Source organism: Sarcophilus harrisii, chromosome 6 (assembly GCF_902635505.1).
Source record: "Sarcophilus harrisii chromosome 6, mSarHar1.11, whole genome shotgun sequence".
Taxonomy (NCBI): Eukaryota; Metazoa; Chordata; class Mammalia; order Dasyuromorphia; family Dasyuridae; genus Sarcophilus; species Sarcophilus harrisii.
In genome coordinates this window covers 148,823,118-148,842,208 of record NC_045431.1, presented here as the reverse complement: position 1 = coordinate 148,842,208, position 19,091 = coordinate 148,823,118, and the positions used below count along the sequence as shown (strand labels likewise).

Genomic DNA, 19,091 nt, shown 5'->3' with positions numbered 1-19,091 from the left:
TAAGATGGCTGGTTAGAGCTGATGTCTCCCCAACTAACTATTCTATTCTAATGAATAGCCTCTCTATTAAAAAAAGCCCCAAGGGAGAAAGGTAATCACAAGAATAGCATAGGAGTTTCGGGGTCAGAAAAAAAACAAGTTCAATTTAACACCATAAGTGAATTTCAGTGATCACATAAAGTGACAAGATGTATATCTAGAGATGTTTTCAAGGTGTGTCATGAATATATTAGTAGGATGATTGGTCTTAATAATAATAGCATTATTAACAATAGTAGCATTGAAACTGAGTTGTCATCAGGAATTCTCTAGCAGAAAAGAGACAATACCGTGTTAAGAAAAGGCAGCAAGTAGCTATATTAATGTATGTGTGTATGTATGCCCTTCTCAAAACCAATGTACCCCCTGTGAATGCAGAACAGAATGCTACCTTCTAAAACATTATCAACAAGAAGTAGAATGTATGATAGGAAATAGTCCAATAAATTGAAGCCATTCCCCATCACTGTGGGGAAAAGCACTAATTTTTAACATAAATCAACCCAAATACAGAGGGGTCAAAGAAGAGAGAGCTTACCAGAAATAATCAAGTATTGTGGACAATAGGATCATTTCACAACCCTTTTAAAATTACCTTCCTCCTTTTCCTTTCCATAATCCCTTTTAACCCCTTAAAGTCTCTTACCATAAACGGGAATTTGTCTTTCTGAAGCCAGGATCCCAAGATCTTTCTTTGGGTAAAAGTTTCAAGAGAGGCTAGGATAGGATTATAAACCCACTTCACAGGGAAGGGGAGGCCTGGGATTGCTACTGTTTTAACTTTGACTTTGCTTATAGGGGAGCACTGAGTGCTATTGGCGTTCTCACACAAGTCTGCATAGATAAAAAATTGAGAGCATGTTGTTTGAGGTTGCATGAGAGCAGGCTTAGAGGGATGTCAATAGATTATATGTATGGGCAAAATATATTGCCCAAAGGGGCAGGAAAAATCATAATTTAGAAGACAAAATGAATAACTAAAGCTGATGATTAAAAGATTGTATATTTTAAAGGGGGAATATGATAAGCTTTATTTGATCAATTTTGCCTATTTGTGGCAAGTATAGCCATAGATGTTTGTAATAAATTCTTCATTCTTTCAATTAGCTGGCTAAAATTTCTTAGGCTTCATATGAAGAGAGATTATATTTACATTCAAAGAAAGAAATGATAAATATTAATATGTAAGAATAATTTTATATGCAAATATATGCGTGTGTACTATATATATTTGTGGTGGTACACAAACATATACAAATCTATTTGTAGCTAACAATAGATCTCTCTCAGATAAGGGGAAGGAGACAAAAAAAGAAAAAAAAAGAAATTTATGTGACAACTGTTGTGTATTTAGAGGTAATAGCAAGTTGTATTTTGTAGATTTGCAGTCTCATGTGCAATCGTCTTTTTATTATACTGTTATGGAAATGCTTATTTTATTCCCTGAATTTTAAGTAAAATAAATAAAAAATAAATGTTAGGCTGTTAAAACATAATAATGAGAATTTGGAAAGTCACCTTTATAATGAAAGCAAGGAAAGTATTCTACTCACAATGCTGGGAATGGGGGTGGCCCGTGACAGAATCTGTTTGACCAGTCTATATCTGTCATATAATGGCTTCATAACCTGACGTTCATGCTTTGTTACCTGAAAATAAGAACAGTACAATTAGTTCACCTTTCTGCTGGGTTTGTGATGCCAATTATCTTAGTAAGCAGAGCTGCAAGGTTAAAGGATCACTGCTAAGGAGGAGAATTATTCAATCCAGGCCATAAATTTTTGAGTTAAGAACCATCTATGTAAATAATACCATTTAGTCAATAAATCGTATCAACATATTTAAGATAATATTAGTAAATTATGTCAGACTTTTAATAGCATCGTTTTCAAACATAGGTAATGATACATGTGACATATATATCATACATGTGACTTAAATATCTAATTCAAATATTTAACATGTCATAATCTAATGTTATAATCTTCATAATCTGGATCCAACTGATTCTTCTAATTGCTCTTCTCTTATTCCCCATCCCATACTGGTTCTTCTGGTCACTGTGACCTGCTTGATCCTCCCCTCACATTCCACTCCAGCTGCTGCCTTTGGGTCACTTCTATCCCTCCAGTAGATCCTTGTAGATCCAATAGAAAAACATTTCTAGCTGGGTCTGTCTGTACCAGAAATTCTTTTTATTTTATTCAGCAACAAGACTGTCAGAAAGGGTAAAGATTCCTATCTATAGCAACCTGCTGGCTGATTAGTTGTAGATTATGGAATAATGGGAAAAACTTGAAGATGATTGTGGCTAAGCATTGAACTAATCAATATCAATATCAATCAACCAGAGAAGCATTTATTGAATACCTATTATGTTCGAGCTACTAGGAATAAAGTATAGGGACTGTATTCATAATTTCAATGGTTTAGGGAACTCCTAGATGAGGAAATTTTCTTTTCCAATGCAGATCAATATGGATATAAATATAATTCATGCCAGAGGTGGAGTTTGACCCTAGGTTTTCTTAATTCTGAGGCCATCCCTCTATTTATTACTCCATCCTGGTTATCTGGGCATAAAGGCCAAAACTGAAACAGTCTGATTTCAAGAAGTTTACATTTTATTGAGAAAGAAACTTAAGTCTACACTTAAAAGTGCTTAAGTACACTTAAGGTCTAGTTCCTATACCTAGTTCTCTTAATAAAAGATACTTCAGGTAGCAGGGGAATTTAGGAAATGGTATTGAGCATTGGAGGAGACTATGAACTCTGTGAAGCAAAAGTGAAGAGGAAAAGGATGACATACATAAAGGACAGGCAAATTAAAGGCATGTTGAGAAAATGTGTGTAATCTACATGAAAAAGTCAGTCTAACTGGATCAAAAAATATATCCAGGGGATTGATGTGGATTGGAATGAAATGTAATAAGAGCATGTCCAAGTTTTTATATGTCAGAGATTGCATCATAGACAATGTGTTTTTCAGAATGCAATTCAAAAATATCATAGCTTTGAAATTTCTACTGTTATTCATGTCTCTTCTTCCATTCTAATGGGTGACTGTAATTGCTTGGCTCTCTTGTGCCAAAATGATTTTTTTTCTTAATTCATATTTGTAAGTTGACCATTGATACAAACAAATCACACTGAGATATTTATTTAGGATTTGGAGTAGTTGTTTCTTCTTAGATTAACTTCTTTAGTAATGATCTGTCCTCAAAGTCTATATACCTAACTGAACTGTTGATGAATTTGGTAATCCTGAAAGTTACTAAAGTACCTAATTCAAATGTTTGACTTTAGTCTGGATCCGATTGATTCTTCTAGTTGCTCTTATCCTACTCCCCATCCTACACTGGTTCTTCTGGTTACTGTGACCTTCTGAATCTTTCCCTCACATTCCACTCCAGCTGCTGCCTTTGGATCACTTCTATTCCTCTAGCCTTTCTCCTCACATTCATTTCTGGGAACCCATAGCTCTATTCAAAGATGGGCCAAATGTCACTGCTGATATAAGGCCTTTCTCTATTTTCATCCATAATTAAGGCTCTCTCTCCTCAAAATGACTGTGTCCACTGTATGCTTACTTAAAATCGGCTGTCTTTTAAACCTAATATCTACCACATAGTAAAGTTACAAATAGGAACTAGACCTGTGATTTCATTGGTACTGGGAAATCCTAAATGGAGAAACTCACTCTACCACTGTAGGTTTGCACCTTCACTGCACTGCACTGCAATTTTGCAGTCTAGATCAGAGATGTGACCTGAACCTGAGTTTTGCTGGGTTTGAAGTCAGCTGTCTAACCATTAAAAGTTTGTGGAGTTGAAGTACTGGTATTGTTTGATTTGCTTGGCAGAAAATTAGAACATACTTTTACTTAAGAATCAATGAAATATAGAAATAAAGTGCCAAGAAATCAAGCCTAAATCTTTAATTTTCTATTCTGAGCTTATATTCCTGTAATATACCCAATTAGATAAACATTACAAAGTTTAGGAAGGATGTCCTAATCAATTATCTACTATTTATTAATAGAAAAGATGTTACAAAGATAGAATTTGAAAGCTGTTCATCTTTTGTGATTGATTTATCTTTACCAAATATACTAAGTTCCTCCTAAATCCTGAAACAATACTTACTCTTTAAAGGATTTTGTGGTTTTTGTTCAGTCTTGTCTGATTCTTTGTGACCCCATTTAGGATTTTCTTGGCAAAGATACTAGAGTGGTTTGCCATTTCTGTCTCCAGCTCATTTTTACAGATGAAGAAACCGAGGCAAACAAAGTTAAGTGACTTGCCCAGGATCATACAGTTAGTGAGTGTTTGAGGTCACATTTAAACTTAAAAAGATGAGTCTTCTGACTCCAAACCTGGCACTCTATCAACTGTATGACCTAACTGCTCAATTTAAGTGAGATTAGTTTAAAATTTATGTTTATAAAGGAAATAAAGTACTGATATTTAAAATTATTAGTTTATATTATAGAATTATTATGTTATAGAACATAAAATACTGATTTTTTTCATTTTGCTTATAAGAGACCAAATCTTCCGTGTGGTGAATATAATAAAGACCTGACTTGTCATATAGACTTGCTGCACATTTACACTTGTGCTGGCCATCTTCTTTTGTTTTAAATAATAAAAGCACTCAATTAGTTTTAGAGATAGAAATGAAAATTGCCTATTAATGAATCTAACTTTTGCCATAATGCTGATAAGACAACCCACATCATCTAATATATATTAGAAAATAAAGTAGAAATCAGGTATTTCTGATACTAGGGATTTTCTGAGTCAAAGAAATGATCCATTAGAGTTTTTTTTTTTTTATGACTTACATACAATGCCATGGAAATGACTGAGTTTTGGAAGAAGTTAAAATCTTACACTAAGCAGAGTCCCAAATCTGGGAGGTCCTAACAAGCTGGGAAAGGCTCAAACACACTATATACCTGTTGTCTGAGAATATAGCAGCAGGGTGATGAATTTTTCAGCCATTATAATTCTTAAAGGTCAGAAGTTCCAGGTTATTGAACTACCAGATTATAAAGGGATTGCAAGGAATAAAATAGCCTCCTCAGCTCTCTAGAACTCTAAGGAAGTTCAGAAACTGATTAAGACCTGTAGTCTTTTTCTTCCATGAAAGATTTTAAAAATCAATTGACGGCCAGTTCTCCAGGTATATTCCCCAGGATGAATCAACTCTGGTCTCCATCCCAAGGCCTGAATTTCCTACTCCCTGGTGCAAATTGTCTAGTTTCACCCAGATAAGAAGTTTATAAATTCTATAAATAATCCTGTTTCACCTTTTTCTGGCACCTAATCTCTCCAGACTTGCTCCTTTACTTTAAGAACACTTCCTCACTCAATACAGCTTGCTTGCTTTACTTTTTCTCTGTCTATTTTCATCTTTTGTTGCCTTCATACAGTGGGGCTCCATCTCTCAGCCATACCAGTTCTCTCCTTAGAAACATGAGCCATAATTAAGGGCCGACAGTAATGACCACAATTGTCACACCTATATCCCAGACTTAGGGAAGGTGGACTGCAAAGGCTGGATTTGGAATTTTGTGCTCCAGTGCTGGGGTGCTCTCCCCAATCCCAGGGCTAGGACTAGGGCCACTACCCCACTCTCTGCGTCTCTCAGGCTTTTTCTCTGGGAAAACGTAGTTGCAGATAAGGCAAATTGTTTCCTTTTCTCGTACTCCACTTGAGATTCTTAACTTTTCTAAGTCTGTAATATGAAAGGAGTACCTTGCAATCTACTTTGTTTTGTGAAAGGAGAATCCCCTACATGGATCTGTTAAATACTTATGTACAGGCAGTTACATGATATAGAGGATAGAGTACTGTTCCTAATTTCAGAAAGACCTTTAAGTCTGCCTCGGACATTTACATTTAGTAGTCCTTTGATACTGGGAAAGCCACTTAATCTCTCTCAGCCTCAATCTTTCCTTATCTGTAAAGTAGGAATGGGCAGCCAACTAGTGCAGTGGTTAGACTCATCTTCCCGAGTTCAAATCTGACCTTAGACATTAACTATGGGATCCTGGGCAAATCATTTTGCCTATTTGCCTCAGTTTCTTTATCTGTAAAATAATCTAGAGAAGGAAATGGCAAACTATTCCAATATCTTTTCCAAGAAAACCCCAAATGAAGTCACAAAGAGTAAGGTACAACTGAACAACAAAAGTGGGAATAACTGAACCTATTTCACATGTTGTTGTGAGGGTTAAATAAGATAACATATGCCAAGTGTTACAATATGAAGGATTGGCCCAGATCATCAGAGTAGAAAATTCCTAGTCAGGAACTCCCTATACTAATGTAAATCATCAACTGTTTTGAAATTTATAGTCAAAGTAGAGATTCTTGATCTGGGAGTCTGGGAACCTGACATTTTTGGATAACTGAATTTGAATATAATTAACTATTTTGTAATCCTATGGATTTAATTTTATGCATTTAAAAAGTTATTCTGAAAAGGGATCCATAGGCTTCTGCAGGCTACCAAGAGTTTCCTGGAACATAGAAAGGTTTAGAGTTTTGCTTAGGGTCATACAGCTTTGTGTCAGAGATGGGACATTAATTCTATAGGCAGTTCTTTTTCCATAAGTAAAAATATTAACATAATCATTTTTAAGAAGTAGAGCTCATGACTTTTACATAATCTTTGTCACCCAGGCTTCAGATTTTTTTTTAAGAATATAGTCTTATAGAAAATTGAAAACCAATTGACTTAACTTCTTGAGCTTTTGTGCTAACATTCACTACATAACCATTTGGTCTTTTTAGAAGATGAAACTATAGGGGAAATTAGACAGTGGTATATATGAAGGAAATTAGATTTAGACTGACATCTCACATCTTATACAAGAGACAAACAGATTAGAGAAGTATTAGGGAAAATTTCTTATTAAATCTATGGAGAGAAGAAAAATTCATGACAAACAAGGAATGTAGATCCCAGGAATAAAATAGGTAATTCTGATTACATAAAATCTAAACATTTTTGCACAAAATATCTAATAAAGGCAGGATTAAAAATGAAACAATTAACTGAATGAAAAATCTTTGTAGTAAGTATGATTCAAATTTATTGATAAATGGTCTAAGAGTATGAGGAGACAGTTCTCAAGAGAAGCAGCCCAGGCTATCTATAGTTGTATGAAAAAAATACTCTAAATCACAACCAATTAGAGAAATTTAAAGTGATTTTGAGATTTAACCTCATACTCATTAGAACGATCAACATGACAAAGTAGAAAATGTCAAATGTTGGAGAGGTTGTGAGAAAATAGGCACACTAATACATTGTTGATGGACTCATAACTGGGTTTAATCATCTGGAAAGCAATTTGGAATTATGCCTATGGACTTACTGGATAAAGTATGTCCTTTGATCCAGTTATATTACTGTTAGGCCTAAATCCACAAGAGATCAAAGAAAAATGAAAAGATCCTTTATGTACAAAAATATTTACAGAAGCTCCTTTTGTAGTGGCATAAAACTGGAAACTAATGGAATGTACTTCATTTGAGGAATGGCTGAATAAATTGTGGCAAATGAATAGGATGGACTACTATTGGGCCTAACAAATAAGAAAATTTCAACTGATACAGGGTGAAGTACAAAGAACCAGAAGAACAATTTATACTTTAACACCATGTTGAAGAATGAAATGAACATGACTGGGATAAAAATTTATACAATAGCAACATTAAAAGCTGTAAGAACTATGATTAATTCAATAACCATTCATGATTCCAGAAGCCTAATAACGAAACATGCTAGAGAGATGACCGATTTATAGTGCAGAATGAGTCAAATCTTTATATCTATATCTGTATATAGTCCATTGAGGGAATTTGCTTTTGCTTGAGTATACATTTTTGTTATAAGAAAGTTGTGAGATTTTTTAATAGAAATAAGGTTAAGGTCAAGGGAGAGAAAATAAGTTTCTGCTAATTTTTTTTTCCATAAATTGAGAGGGGGCTGCTACAAAGGTGAAAAGTGTGCACTTTCAGATGAGGTCAATGTACTATTAGTTTTATTTAATTGTTTTACTTATTATAAGAAGAATCTTAATAAGCGGAAATAGTCTGTATATGCAATTTTTAAAAAAAGAATAAAAACAATGGATAGAAGTGATTGGGATTAGAAGACAAGTTTAATTTACTTCTATGGTGAAAGAAGTCTCTCTTTTCAAATTTAATTTTTATTTATTTTGTTAAATACAAAAAGACAAAAAACCCTGAAACATCTCCCTGTACACAACATAAAGAGATTCAATATAAAACTATGAAATTTCATTTTACAGTGCTTACTTTTTTAAAAAAACTAAGCAGTAGAAACACTACATAACATTTTCAATACTACCCTGCTTTTCTGTGCTTCCTTTAAAGTTTTCTTTTGTTCTCTGCTTTGGACTTTTAATGTTTTTTTCTAATTTCCTTCCCTACCTCAGGAGATGATCAGACACAAATATGTATGTATACATAGATACGTATGTATGCATGTATATGTATGTTTATATATGTAAAATCATACTATATATATACTTCTATTTATTAGTTCTTTTTCTGGAGATAGAATTTTCCTTCATAGGTTCTTTGTAATTGATTTGAGTATTTTCAATATTCAAATTGACAATCATTGAAAATGGTTTTTAGAACAATATTGTTGTTATGTGTATAACGTTCTCTTGTTTCTGCTAATTTAACTTTTTATTATTTCATGCAAGTCATTCCTTTTCTTATAGCACAGCAGTATTCCATCATAATTCTATATCACAACTTGTTTAGCTATTCCCCAATTTATGGGTATCACTGAAATCTAGTTTTTTGTCACAACAAGTGAGCTGCTATAATTTTTTTGGAATATGTAAGTCTTTTTTTTTCCCCCAAATCACCTTGGGAAACAGACCTAATAGTGGTATTGCTGGGTGTTAAAGGATACACACAGCTTTGTAACTCCTTGGGCTTAATTTCAGAATGCTCTCCAAAATGGCTGGGTCACTTCATAGTTCTATCAATAGTAAATTAATGTGCTAATTTGGGAAGTAAGTCCCAAATGTGGTGACAAAACCAATTTAAAATATATGTACTGATTTAATGGAAAGGAATAAAAAAAAACCTGTAGGGAAACACAAACCTAAAAAACATTACCTAAAATTTGGATGGATTAAACAATCTAATAAAACAAGAAATAAAATCTAAAAATAATGTCAAAAGAGATAAATCAGAGTACTACAATGAAATAATATCAGCATTATGGATTTTTCCCCCCTCTCTTTACTTCTCTGTAATATCTTTTAAAAATAATGGAGACTATTTTAATGACGACTTATTGAATGTTATGTGTTGAGGTCCTGAATGGTGTGTTGAACAGAGAAAAATTAAAAAACTGATCCCCAAGGCAGGCAGGGTTTTAGTTTCATGGTCCCACCCTCTCGGGAGGTTGCTCAGATTGAAATCCAAGTTATGGCAAACTCTTGAGACCACCTTCTATAGGGGTCTCGAGCAGTCTCACCTTGCCACATCTTGTTAGAAATCCCACTCATGTCCTTGAGCTAAATTTTTCCTATAAATAAAGCTATTCAAAGGCTGTTGCCTTCCTTTGGGTCAACCCCCCACACACTCTGCACACTCTGCCTTGTGTTGTCTTTCTCCTTCCCCTTCCCCCATGCCATGTGGTATTTCCCCTAAATCTCCTGCTTATAGCTAATTAACTCTTTTAGAGTGCTAAAGCCTTTTCGGGATTTAGCCTGCCAGATTAGGACATGTCCCAACCTCATGGAGTGCTTGCTCCCTTTAAATAACAATAACAACAATTGTGAGTTCCACTGAGAAACTTGTCTTTCATATACTCTCCCAATTCTATTTCATATTTATCACTTCTGGTATCTATGTATTCCTTCATTTTGTAACCTATTTCCCCAAATAAATCTATCTTTTGCCAAAGAGAACAGCCAATGCAAATTCTTACCATGAGTGAACCCCAACTTGTGGTGCCTACCACCATCTGGTGTCTACATTATCCACATGAGTATATATGGGTATGTATTAAAAAATATCTTAAACCAGATATTTTGGAGTTCAGGAACAAAAGTTTTTCTCCTGCTGTCTGCTTGTTAAAAGTCAGTTCTGTTTCATGAAGTTAGAGTCTTTATCCACATACATATTTGCCAGGAGGATTGTCAAATAATCTTTTGTTCAGAGCTCTGGAGAATTAGGGTTATTTTTTGTCCCATGCAGGTTGCAATACTTATGAGCATGTGCAGCCTGAACTAGATTAATTGGGAACTATTTTAACAAGATAATTATGCAATGGAATAAAGATGATGTTTATAAGTAGTATTCTAAGTCAATATACAGCCCACAGAGATACATATATATATATATATATATATATATATATATATATATATATATATAGTTTAGTGGCCCCTTCCATTTCTATTTGAGTTTGGCATTACTAGTGTACACTATCATCATTAATTGAATGTAGCAATTCTGTCAAAAGCAAATCAATTACTTTTCTGGGGAAAAAACACAGATAGTTCTTTTAAGAGGAAGTAATATTTAAATTTTCTGTTTAAAATTCAGGGTTCAACCTCACTTTATATATCTGAAATGTAAGATTTTCTTTGATTTCTAGACTGATTAGTTGTCAAAAAAAAAAAACAAAAACTAACTTGTGGGATGAATTTAGTGCTCAATGTTGTATACTCATCAGATCCAGGAGAACAAACTACTTATATCACCCATTTGTTTTTTTGATTATAAAAGGTTAAAATTTTGAGTTATATTCTCCCTTAACTGGTAGCATGATTCTTTTGATATAAGGCAAGGGAGAATGAGTAAAAAGTAAAAATAATAAAAAGGTTTTGATAAAAAACTGAAGGCAATCCAATTCATTCATGAAAAGGATATAAAAAAAAGGTTCTTGGTAGCCAAGAGGGATGAATAGGGTAGATGAATAGATTCTATTTCAATTTAGGCACATTATATATATATATATATATATATATATATATATATATATATATATATATATAAAATTTGAACACTAGTACTAAATTTTTTGCAAGCAAGGTTGATGTAATAATAATATTAATAGCTTTTATATTATTTATTTATATGTTATCTCATTTGATCAACACAAAAACTTTGTGGCTTATTATTATCCCCATTTTATACATATAGGTAGGAGTGGGTTGAATCTCTGTGATTGTTGGCTTTCCCTAGTGAGCTTCAGCTTATTTGAGTAGCCACAGGCCTATCATGCCAATAGCAGCCAATTCTGCCAAGTGCCTCTTTTCCCTCAATTTCTTCCAACTCTATTTCTAAGAACAGTTATCAAATCAATATTTCTATTGTCCTCTGACTCCAATCACCATTCTTTGTGTCTTCTCTGTTCAAAACACTCCTCTTGCAATCATTCTCCTATATATCTTGTCTCTTTCAATTAGAATAAACTCTTTAAGGATTGGAACTGTCTTGGGGATATTTGTACTCCGATCACTTAGCATAGTGCCTGGATTATAACAAGCACTTAATACATGCTTTTTTCCTTCATTTATTCATTTGGATATATCTATTAAATATGAAGTAAACATACTGGTAAGCAAATGACAATAAAATCAAGTAAGGAATTGGGTTGAAGGGCTCAAAAGATTAAAAGCAGAGTCCAGAAAAAAAATAAACATATATATCAATATAAAGCAATTTCATTTGCTACTATGGAGTTCTGAATTCTGAAGTTTGTAGACAGCATAGTTCATGATTGAAAATGTCATTATCTGTTAAAAATTTTAAATTTTTTTTAATGGTTCAAATAAGGAATCCCTTCCTACCTATGCAGATCTATGAAGGTTTTATAATTTACAGTCTTTTTTTAAAGAGAAATTTAACCTTTTTTATTTATTTTATTCTGAACTTAAGAAACAAAACAAGCATTTCTTTTCTTTCTTTCTTTTTCTTTCTTTCTTTCTTTTTTTGCTGAGGCAATTGGGATTAAGTGACTTGGCCAGGGTCACACAACTAATAAGTGTTAAGAAGTATCTGAGGCCAGATTTGAACTCAAATCCTCCTGACTTTAAGGCTGGTGCTCTATCTACTGCTGCCACCTGCCCCTAGGCCATCTAGCTGCCCCAAGCATTTCCATTACATACCAGAATAGGGAGAAAATGTGATGGTACATAAACTACAAATCTATTGTATATAGCTTGCTATTGCTTCTAAATACATAATTTACAGTCTTAAAGAGGCACCTGAGGCACTGAGGAGGTTAAATGACTTTTTTTTCTTTTTGCTGAGGCAATTGGAGTTAAGTGACTTGCCCAGGGTCACACAGCTAGGACATGTTAACTGTCTGAGGCCAAATTTGAACTCAGATCCTCCTGACTTCAGGGCTGGTGCTCTTTCTACTATGTTACCCAGCTGCCCCTGATTGTTTAAGGTCAAAGAACCACTAAGTATCAAAGGCAGAACTAGAACTCAGGTTTTCCTGATTCTAATGCCAACTTTCTATCTATGCTATCATACTGTCTTTTAATAAAATTAACTCCAGAGGAAAAAAATGAACTATTATTTAAATGCAGGACTATTTACTTTCAGTGGGGTGAAACCAAAAGCTTATTTCTTTTAAAACCATGTAACATTCTCAAACTCTCATTCATATCCATTCCTTACCCAAGTTATCTCAACTGAACTCATATTTTTAAAAGAATATTTATAATAAATTCTATGTTCAAAACAGAACCTGATTTGTCTTTGTTTTCTAGTTACATGACACTCAGTTGTAAAACTCGTTGTTATTTAATGAAGTTAGCCTTGGAAATTCTGGATTGTTTATCTGGCAACACTACAGATTATGGGAGTGTGGGACTGGGAACGGAGAAATCATGATTTCAGGCAAAGTAGGAAAAGCATTTTTTCTTTATGTCTTAGAATACCTAGGGAAATACTGAGAATAAAACTGACAGTTAATAAATGAAACAAATTAAACTTGTTACTTTGGAGAAAAAAATGTCTCCTGTTATAAAAATGAAAAAGGAAATCCCTGCTTAAAATCTTTCAGAAATTAATGAATTAAACTTTAGTTAAGAATTTTTAAAGTTCATACTATATGTAGAACAACACGTGTGGTAATGGGGAAGAGAGCATGTTGATAAGGTATGGCTCTTGCCCTGACACACCTGATAATAACCTAATAGGAGAATATGATTCATACAGAGTAACTAATAAAAAAATAATGATGTCTCAGTGCTTTGGAGAATGAAAGGTTCAAGTGGGGGAAAAGATCATTACTACCAAGAAGGATCAAGGAAGTCTTCCTAGAGATTATAGCACTTGAGTTGGGCTTTAAAGGATGGGTGGGATTTCAATAGACAGGTAAGAGGGAAAGGGCATCCTAGGTCTAAAGAACAATCTGAACAAAGGCAGAAGAAAGAAAAGTAAAGGATTTAATAAAGGTTATTTTCAGTTCTCCAGATTTAGCCAAAACTCAGCTTCAGGAAGCACATGGGAATGGGATAGAGGAAATAATGGTAATAAGAAATAAGACAGGAAAGATAGTAAGAATGATGTCAAATTGTATGAAGATCTTGAATGCCAAGAGTTTGATTTTCTCAATAGGCAAAAATAAGTTAGAAAGTGTTTTTGGCAGAGAATAATATGACCACGTATATGGAAGTTCAAACTAATAATGATGTGAAGAATGGATCATTATCTCAAAAAAGGCAATTGTAGCTACTGTATCAATTTAAAGCTTCATTAACTAGACCTCATTGGCAGGAACCATGGATCATCTGGCCTAATCCTTTTATTTTACAAGTAATAATAAAGAAAATGAGATAGTTGAATCGACCAAGCTAGTTTCAGACTGCCAGTGCCTAGAGTTTCCCAGCCGATCCCACTGCTTTTTGAGTTTCATTAAGGGAGAGCAAATCATCCTATTACCAAATTTTATTTGAAAAGTGATTTTTCTTTGGAATCTTTGGGATGACCTTTATTAGGCTGTGAAAATCCCTCCTAGATTAAAAGTTTGGTTAATTCCAATGAAGACACACCTTTTTTTAAAAATTTTCTGTTCTAGGGATTTATTTTTTGGAGGAGGAATCACCTTTTATCAATGCAAGTCAACAACTCCTTTACCAAGAGATGAACTGATTTCCCCAGAGTCATATAAGTGATATAAACCAGAAGTAGAATGAACCTTTCTTGAAATTAGGACAAAGCAATTTTATTTTTCAAACTAAGAAGTTTCTGCCAAGCCGAAAAGATAGAGCAGCTAACCTACCGGTCTTCCATGGATGCTCTCATAATACAACAAAGATTTCTGCAGAGCCACTTTCTCAATAGCAATCTGCTCTCTGGTCATATCCTATATAATGGAGAAAGAAAAGAAAAAATATTTTATTTAAATGACTTCCTCAAATAAAAACTTGAAATGCTTATTATGCCATTGGTTCCCTTACCCTACAGCTAATTCTGGAATTGGCTACTAGGGAATCTTTGAACAAATACTGTCAGAATACATTATCATTACATTATCACCATCAATAATAAATAGCTATTGAGCTCTGAGGGCAACTAGGTGGCAATTATATAGAGCACTGGAGTTGGAAGCAGGAAAAATGGAGTCATGAAGATTAGGACATGATTGAAGTAACTAATTGACCACTGAAAGTATCTCCACATTATATTGAAGAATGAAGTATCTGTGACAAGCCATTCTTGCCTTAAGGTAATATTTGATTTCTAAACAGGAATGATTCTGCTTAGGTCTAAGAGTTTTGATTGCACTTATTTTATCACAGAGAATCATCAGTTGAGTGGTAATACAAATACAAAATTGAATAAATTAACCTAGACTTGAAAGGGATGATCTAGATCAGCCTTCTCATTTTACAGATGAGGAAAATTAAATTTATGGAGTGACTTGCTCAAATTCAGACAGGTTGTTTCAGAGGTCGAATTCTGGTCTATGTACTCTAACTTCAAAAGGAGAAATCTTTTGACTACAACATGCTGCTTCACTTAACCCAATGAATTCCTTTGTATAAAATCTAGAACACAAATTACTGATTTTGCTTTTTCTCTAATAATCATTAAAATCAACTACTATCAATAATGATTATGCTAAGTATTAGGGATATAAAGAAAAATAAAAAGATAAGTCTGCTCTCAAATCACAGTCCATTTTGTGGAGAATTAGGCTATATAATAGCTTGTATAGAACACTTATATGATATATGAATAATCATTCTCTACTTAGTAGCATTTCTGTTATATCTACCACATTTTTAAGGGCCCAGAATTTAAGGCTCTGCTTCATAGGGTACTGCAGAACTCCAATGGTAAGGCTATATAATAGAGGCTCTATGCACATTTTTGAATAAAAGTATGATATTTTTTTTTTTTTTTACTCTGTCACTCCCATACCTTAATGTCCTCAGGATGGTTGGTCTCTCTCCGCTTCTCTTTTAGTTTCTTCTGAATAGATTCCAGGGTAGCTTCAATAGTAGGTGTCATTGCTTTTTCTATCTCTCGTTTCTTATCTTCCTTTTCCAACTGAGAACCAAAACTCTTGGGGAGTGTGTTGCTCCGCTGCCGCATCTGGGGAACTAGCTCTTCTTCAGATAACTTTAACTTTGACTCTACTTAGAAAAAAGCAGTGAGAAGCAGAGTGAAGATGTCAGAGTAATAGGAAGAAGTACAACAAGAAAGATCATATATCGTATTTCAAGAAATTATAAAAGAAAACTCTACAGATCTTTTAGAAGCAGTGAGTAAATAGAAAGAATTCAATGGGGAGTTCCTAAAGGAACTCCCCAAATGAAACTCCCAGCAATATTATATACAAAATCCAAAGTTTTCAATTCAAAGAAAAAATTCCGCTACCAACCAGAAAGAAAGAATTCAAGTACTCAAATAGTCATGATCAGAACCATACAAGCCACTACTATCAAAGGAGCAAAGAGCTCAGTGTAAAATTCTAGAAGGCAAAAGATCTAGGTTTAAAGACAAAAATGATTTACCCATAAAAAATAAATATAATCCTACAGGTGAAAAAAAATTTTTATGAGATTTTTAATGAGAAGATTTCCAAGCTTTCCTGACAAAAAGACAATAGCGGCATAGAAAATTTGAAATGCAAACACAGAAATTAAGAAAAGAATAAAAAGCTAAACATGAATGAGCCATCATAAAAGATCAAAGATAAGTTCTTTATATTTTTAATAGTATTTCTCCCAATAACATGTCAAGATAATTTTTAGCATTCATATTAACAAGATTTTGACTTTCAAATTTTTCTTTCTCCATCCTTTCCTCTCCTCTTCCTAAAATGGTGGGCAATGTGATATAGGTTACGCATGTGCCATATGTGAAACATATTTCTATATTAGTCACAGCTGTGAAAGAAGAAATAGACCAAAAGGAAAAAGCCACAAAAAGAATAAAGTGAAAAAAGTATGGTTTGATCTGCACTTAAAGAGCCCACCACTTCTTTCTCTGGATATGGATAGCATTTTCTTTTCTAAAGCCTTTGTATTTGTCATGGATCACTAGAAGAGTTGACTCATTCAGAGTTACAACACAAATGTTGCTGAAACCATCTACAATGTTTTCTTGGTTCGCTCATTTCACTTTGTATCAGTTCATAAAAGTCTTCCCAGGTTTTTCAGAAACCTGCCTATTTATCATTTCTTTTTGCACAATAGTATTATATTATATTCATATAGCCCGGCTTATTCAATCATTTCCCAACTGATGGGCAAATCCTCAACTTTCAATATTTTGCCATCATGAAAAGGGCTTCTGTAAATATTTTTACACATGTGAGAGTCCTTTTTCATTTTTTGTGATCCCTTTGGAATAAAGACCTAGTCGTAGTATTGTTGGATCAAAGGGTTGCCCTTTAGGCATAGTTCCAAATAGCTCTTCAGAATGGCTGGATCTGTTCACAATTCCACCAACAGTGTATCAGTATCCTAATTATCCCACATTCTTTCCCACCTTTATCTTTGCCTTTTTTTTTTTTTTTTTTTTGTCATATTAGCCAATGTGATAGGTGTGAAGTGGCATTTCTCCAGTCAAAAGTGATTTAGAGCACTTCTTCATATGCTTACAGATAATTTTGATTTCTTCATCTGAAAACTGCCTGTTCATATCCTTTGACCATTTATTTATCAATTGGGGAATGGCTTATAGTCTTATAAATTTGGCTCACTTCTCTATATATTTCAGAAATAAGTCTCTTATCAGAGATATTTGCTATAAAAATAGTTTCCCAGCTATCTGCTTTCTTTCTAATTTTAGTTGCACTAGCTTTGTTTGTGCAAAAGCCTTTACGCTAAATATAATCACAATTGTTTATTTTACATTTTCATAATCATTTCTGTCTCTTGTTTGGTTATGAATCTGTAACTCACTTAACTTCTTTAAGAATTTAGATGTTATTTAACGTGTATTGGTCAACCTGTCACTGGGGAGAAGAGAGGAGGGAAGGAGGGGAAAAACTGGAATAAAAGGTTTGGCAATTGTCAATGCTGTAAAATTATCCATGCATATAACTTGTAAATAAAAAGCTATAATAAAAAACAGAATTTAGATGTTATTGCACTTGGTATATATATTTAGTATTATATTAATTCATTTTATTATGTCTTTTAGCAAAATGTCATTTCCTTCCTTATCTTTTAAAATTAGGTTTGTTTTTGCTTTTCCTTTGTCTAAGATGCCCTGCCTTTTTTTTTTTTTTTTTAATTCAGCTGAAGCTCAATAGATTCTGCTCCAGCCCCTTTAATTCTGTGTGCATCTTTCTGCTTCAAGTGTGTTTCCTGTCAATAACATATGATAGGATTTTTTATGGGAGAATTCATCCCATCCACATTCAGAGTTATGATCACTGTGTTTCCCTCTATCCTATTTCCCCCCCCCACTTTCCTTTCAATATCTCCTTCCTTACCACTGATTTACTTCTGTCTAGTAACTTCCCTGGTCTGCCTCCTCTTTTGTCAGTTCTCTCTACCCCACCCTACTCCACCTTTACTTAATCTCTTCCTTTCCTATATTCCTGTCTGGTAAAATAGATTTCTGTATTCAACTGATTGTGTTTATCATTCTCTCTGAGCCAATACTAATGAGAGTAAGATTCAAGTCATGCCCATTGCCCATCCTATCTTGTCCTCTTCTATAATAGGTCTTTCATACCTCTTTATGTGAAATAATTCATCTCAGTCTACCTCTCTCTTCCTTCTGCACCCAATGGTACTCTTTTTTTCTAAGCCCTTTATTACTGTTTGTGTCATTTTCTCACATTTGCCTTGTACCCAATACCCTCTATGTATATTCATTCTAGAATTACAAGTATCATCTTCCCATGTAGAGATGCAAACAGTTCAGCTCTATTGAATTTCTAGTGGTTTCTTTTCCTTTTTAAGGCTGTCTTTGGGTCTTAATTTTTTTTTTCCCCCTATTCTGGTCTTCTTATGAAAGCTTGATATTCTATTTCAATGAATGAACATTTCCCTCCCCCACCACCTTAGAAAATATTCTAATATTTTAAGCATAATAATGCTTAATTTCATTGGGTAGATGATTCTTGGTTGTAGTCCTAGCTCCTTTACCTTCCAGAATATGTTCCATTATTATCTCAAATCTTTTAATATTGCAATTACTAAGTCCTGTGCAATCCTGATTGTAGTTCCCCAGTATTTCCAGCCACTTGTGATATTTTTTCCTTGTTCTGTAATTTGATTATAATGCTTCTTGGAGTTTGTCTTTTAGCATCTCTTCCCAGAAGTGATTGGTAGTATTTTCCTTTGTAATTTCTTGAAAGATGACATGCATAGCTTTCAGGTAGTCCAATGATTATGGCATTCTCTTATGAATCTTTTTTCTAGGTCAGTTGTTTTTCCATTGAAGTGTTTTACATTTTATTCTATTTTTGCTTTTTGAATTTTATTTTTAATGTCTTAAGTGACATTAGCTTCTGTTTGCCTAGTTTTATCTTTTAAAGAGTTTGTTCAGTGG

General features: G+C 33.7%; 1 protein-coding gene across 8 annotated transcripts in view; it reads right to left on the bottom strand.

Annotated features, from left to right (window-relative positions):
• Nucleotides 1–19,091, bottom strand: part of FAM13A (family with sequence similarity 13 member A) — a 152,631-nt gene that overhangs the window by 9,891 nt on the left and 123,649 nt on the right. For 7 of the 8 annotated variants that reach the window (XM_031942266.1, XM_031942265.1, XM_031942259.1 and 4 more), the window contains 3 exons: nt 15,498–15,715; nt 14,353–14,436; nt 1,593–1,688 (listed from right to left, as the gene is read on the bottom strand). In XM_031942266.1, coding sequence (XP_031798126.1) covers nt 1,593–1,688; nt 14,353–14,436; nt 15,498–15,715 — 398 coding nt within the window. The remainder of the gene's footprint in view (nt 1–1,592; nt 1,689–14,352; nt 14,437–15,497; nt 15,716–19,091) is intronic. The other variant, XM_031942260.1, reaches the window with a different exon arrangement.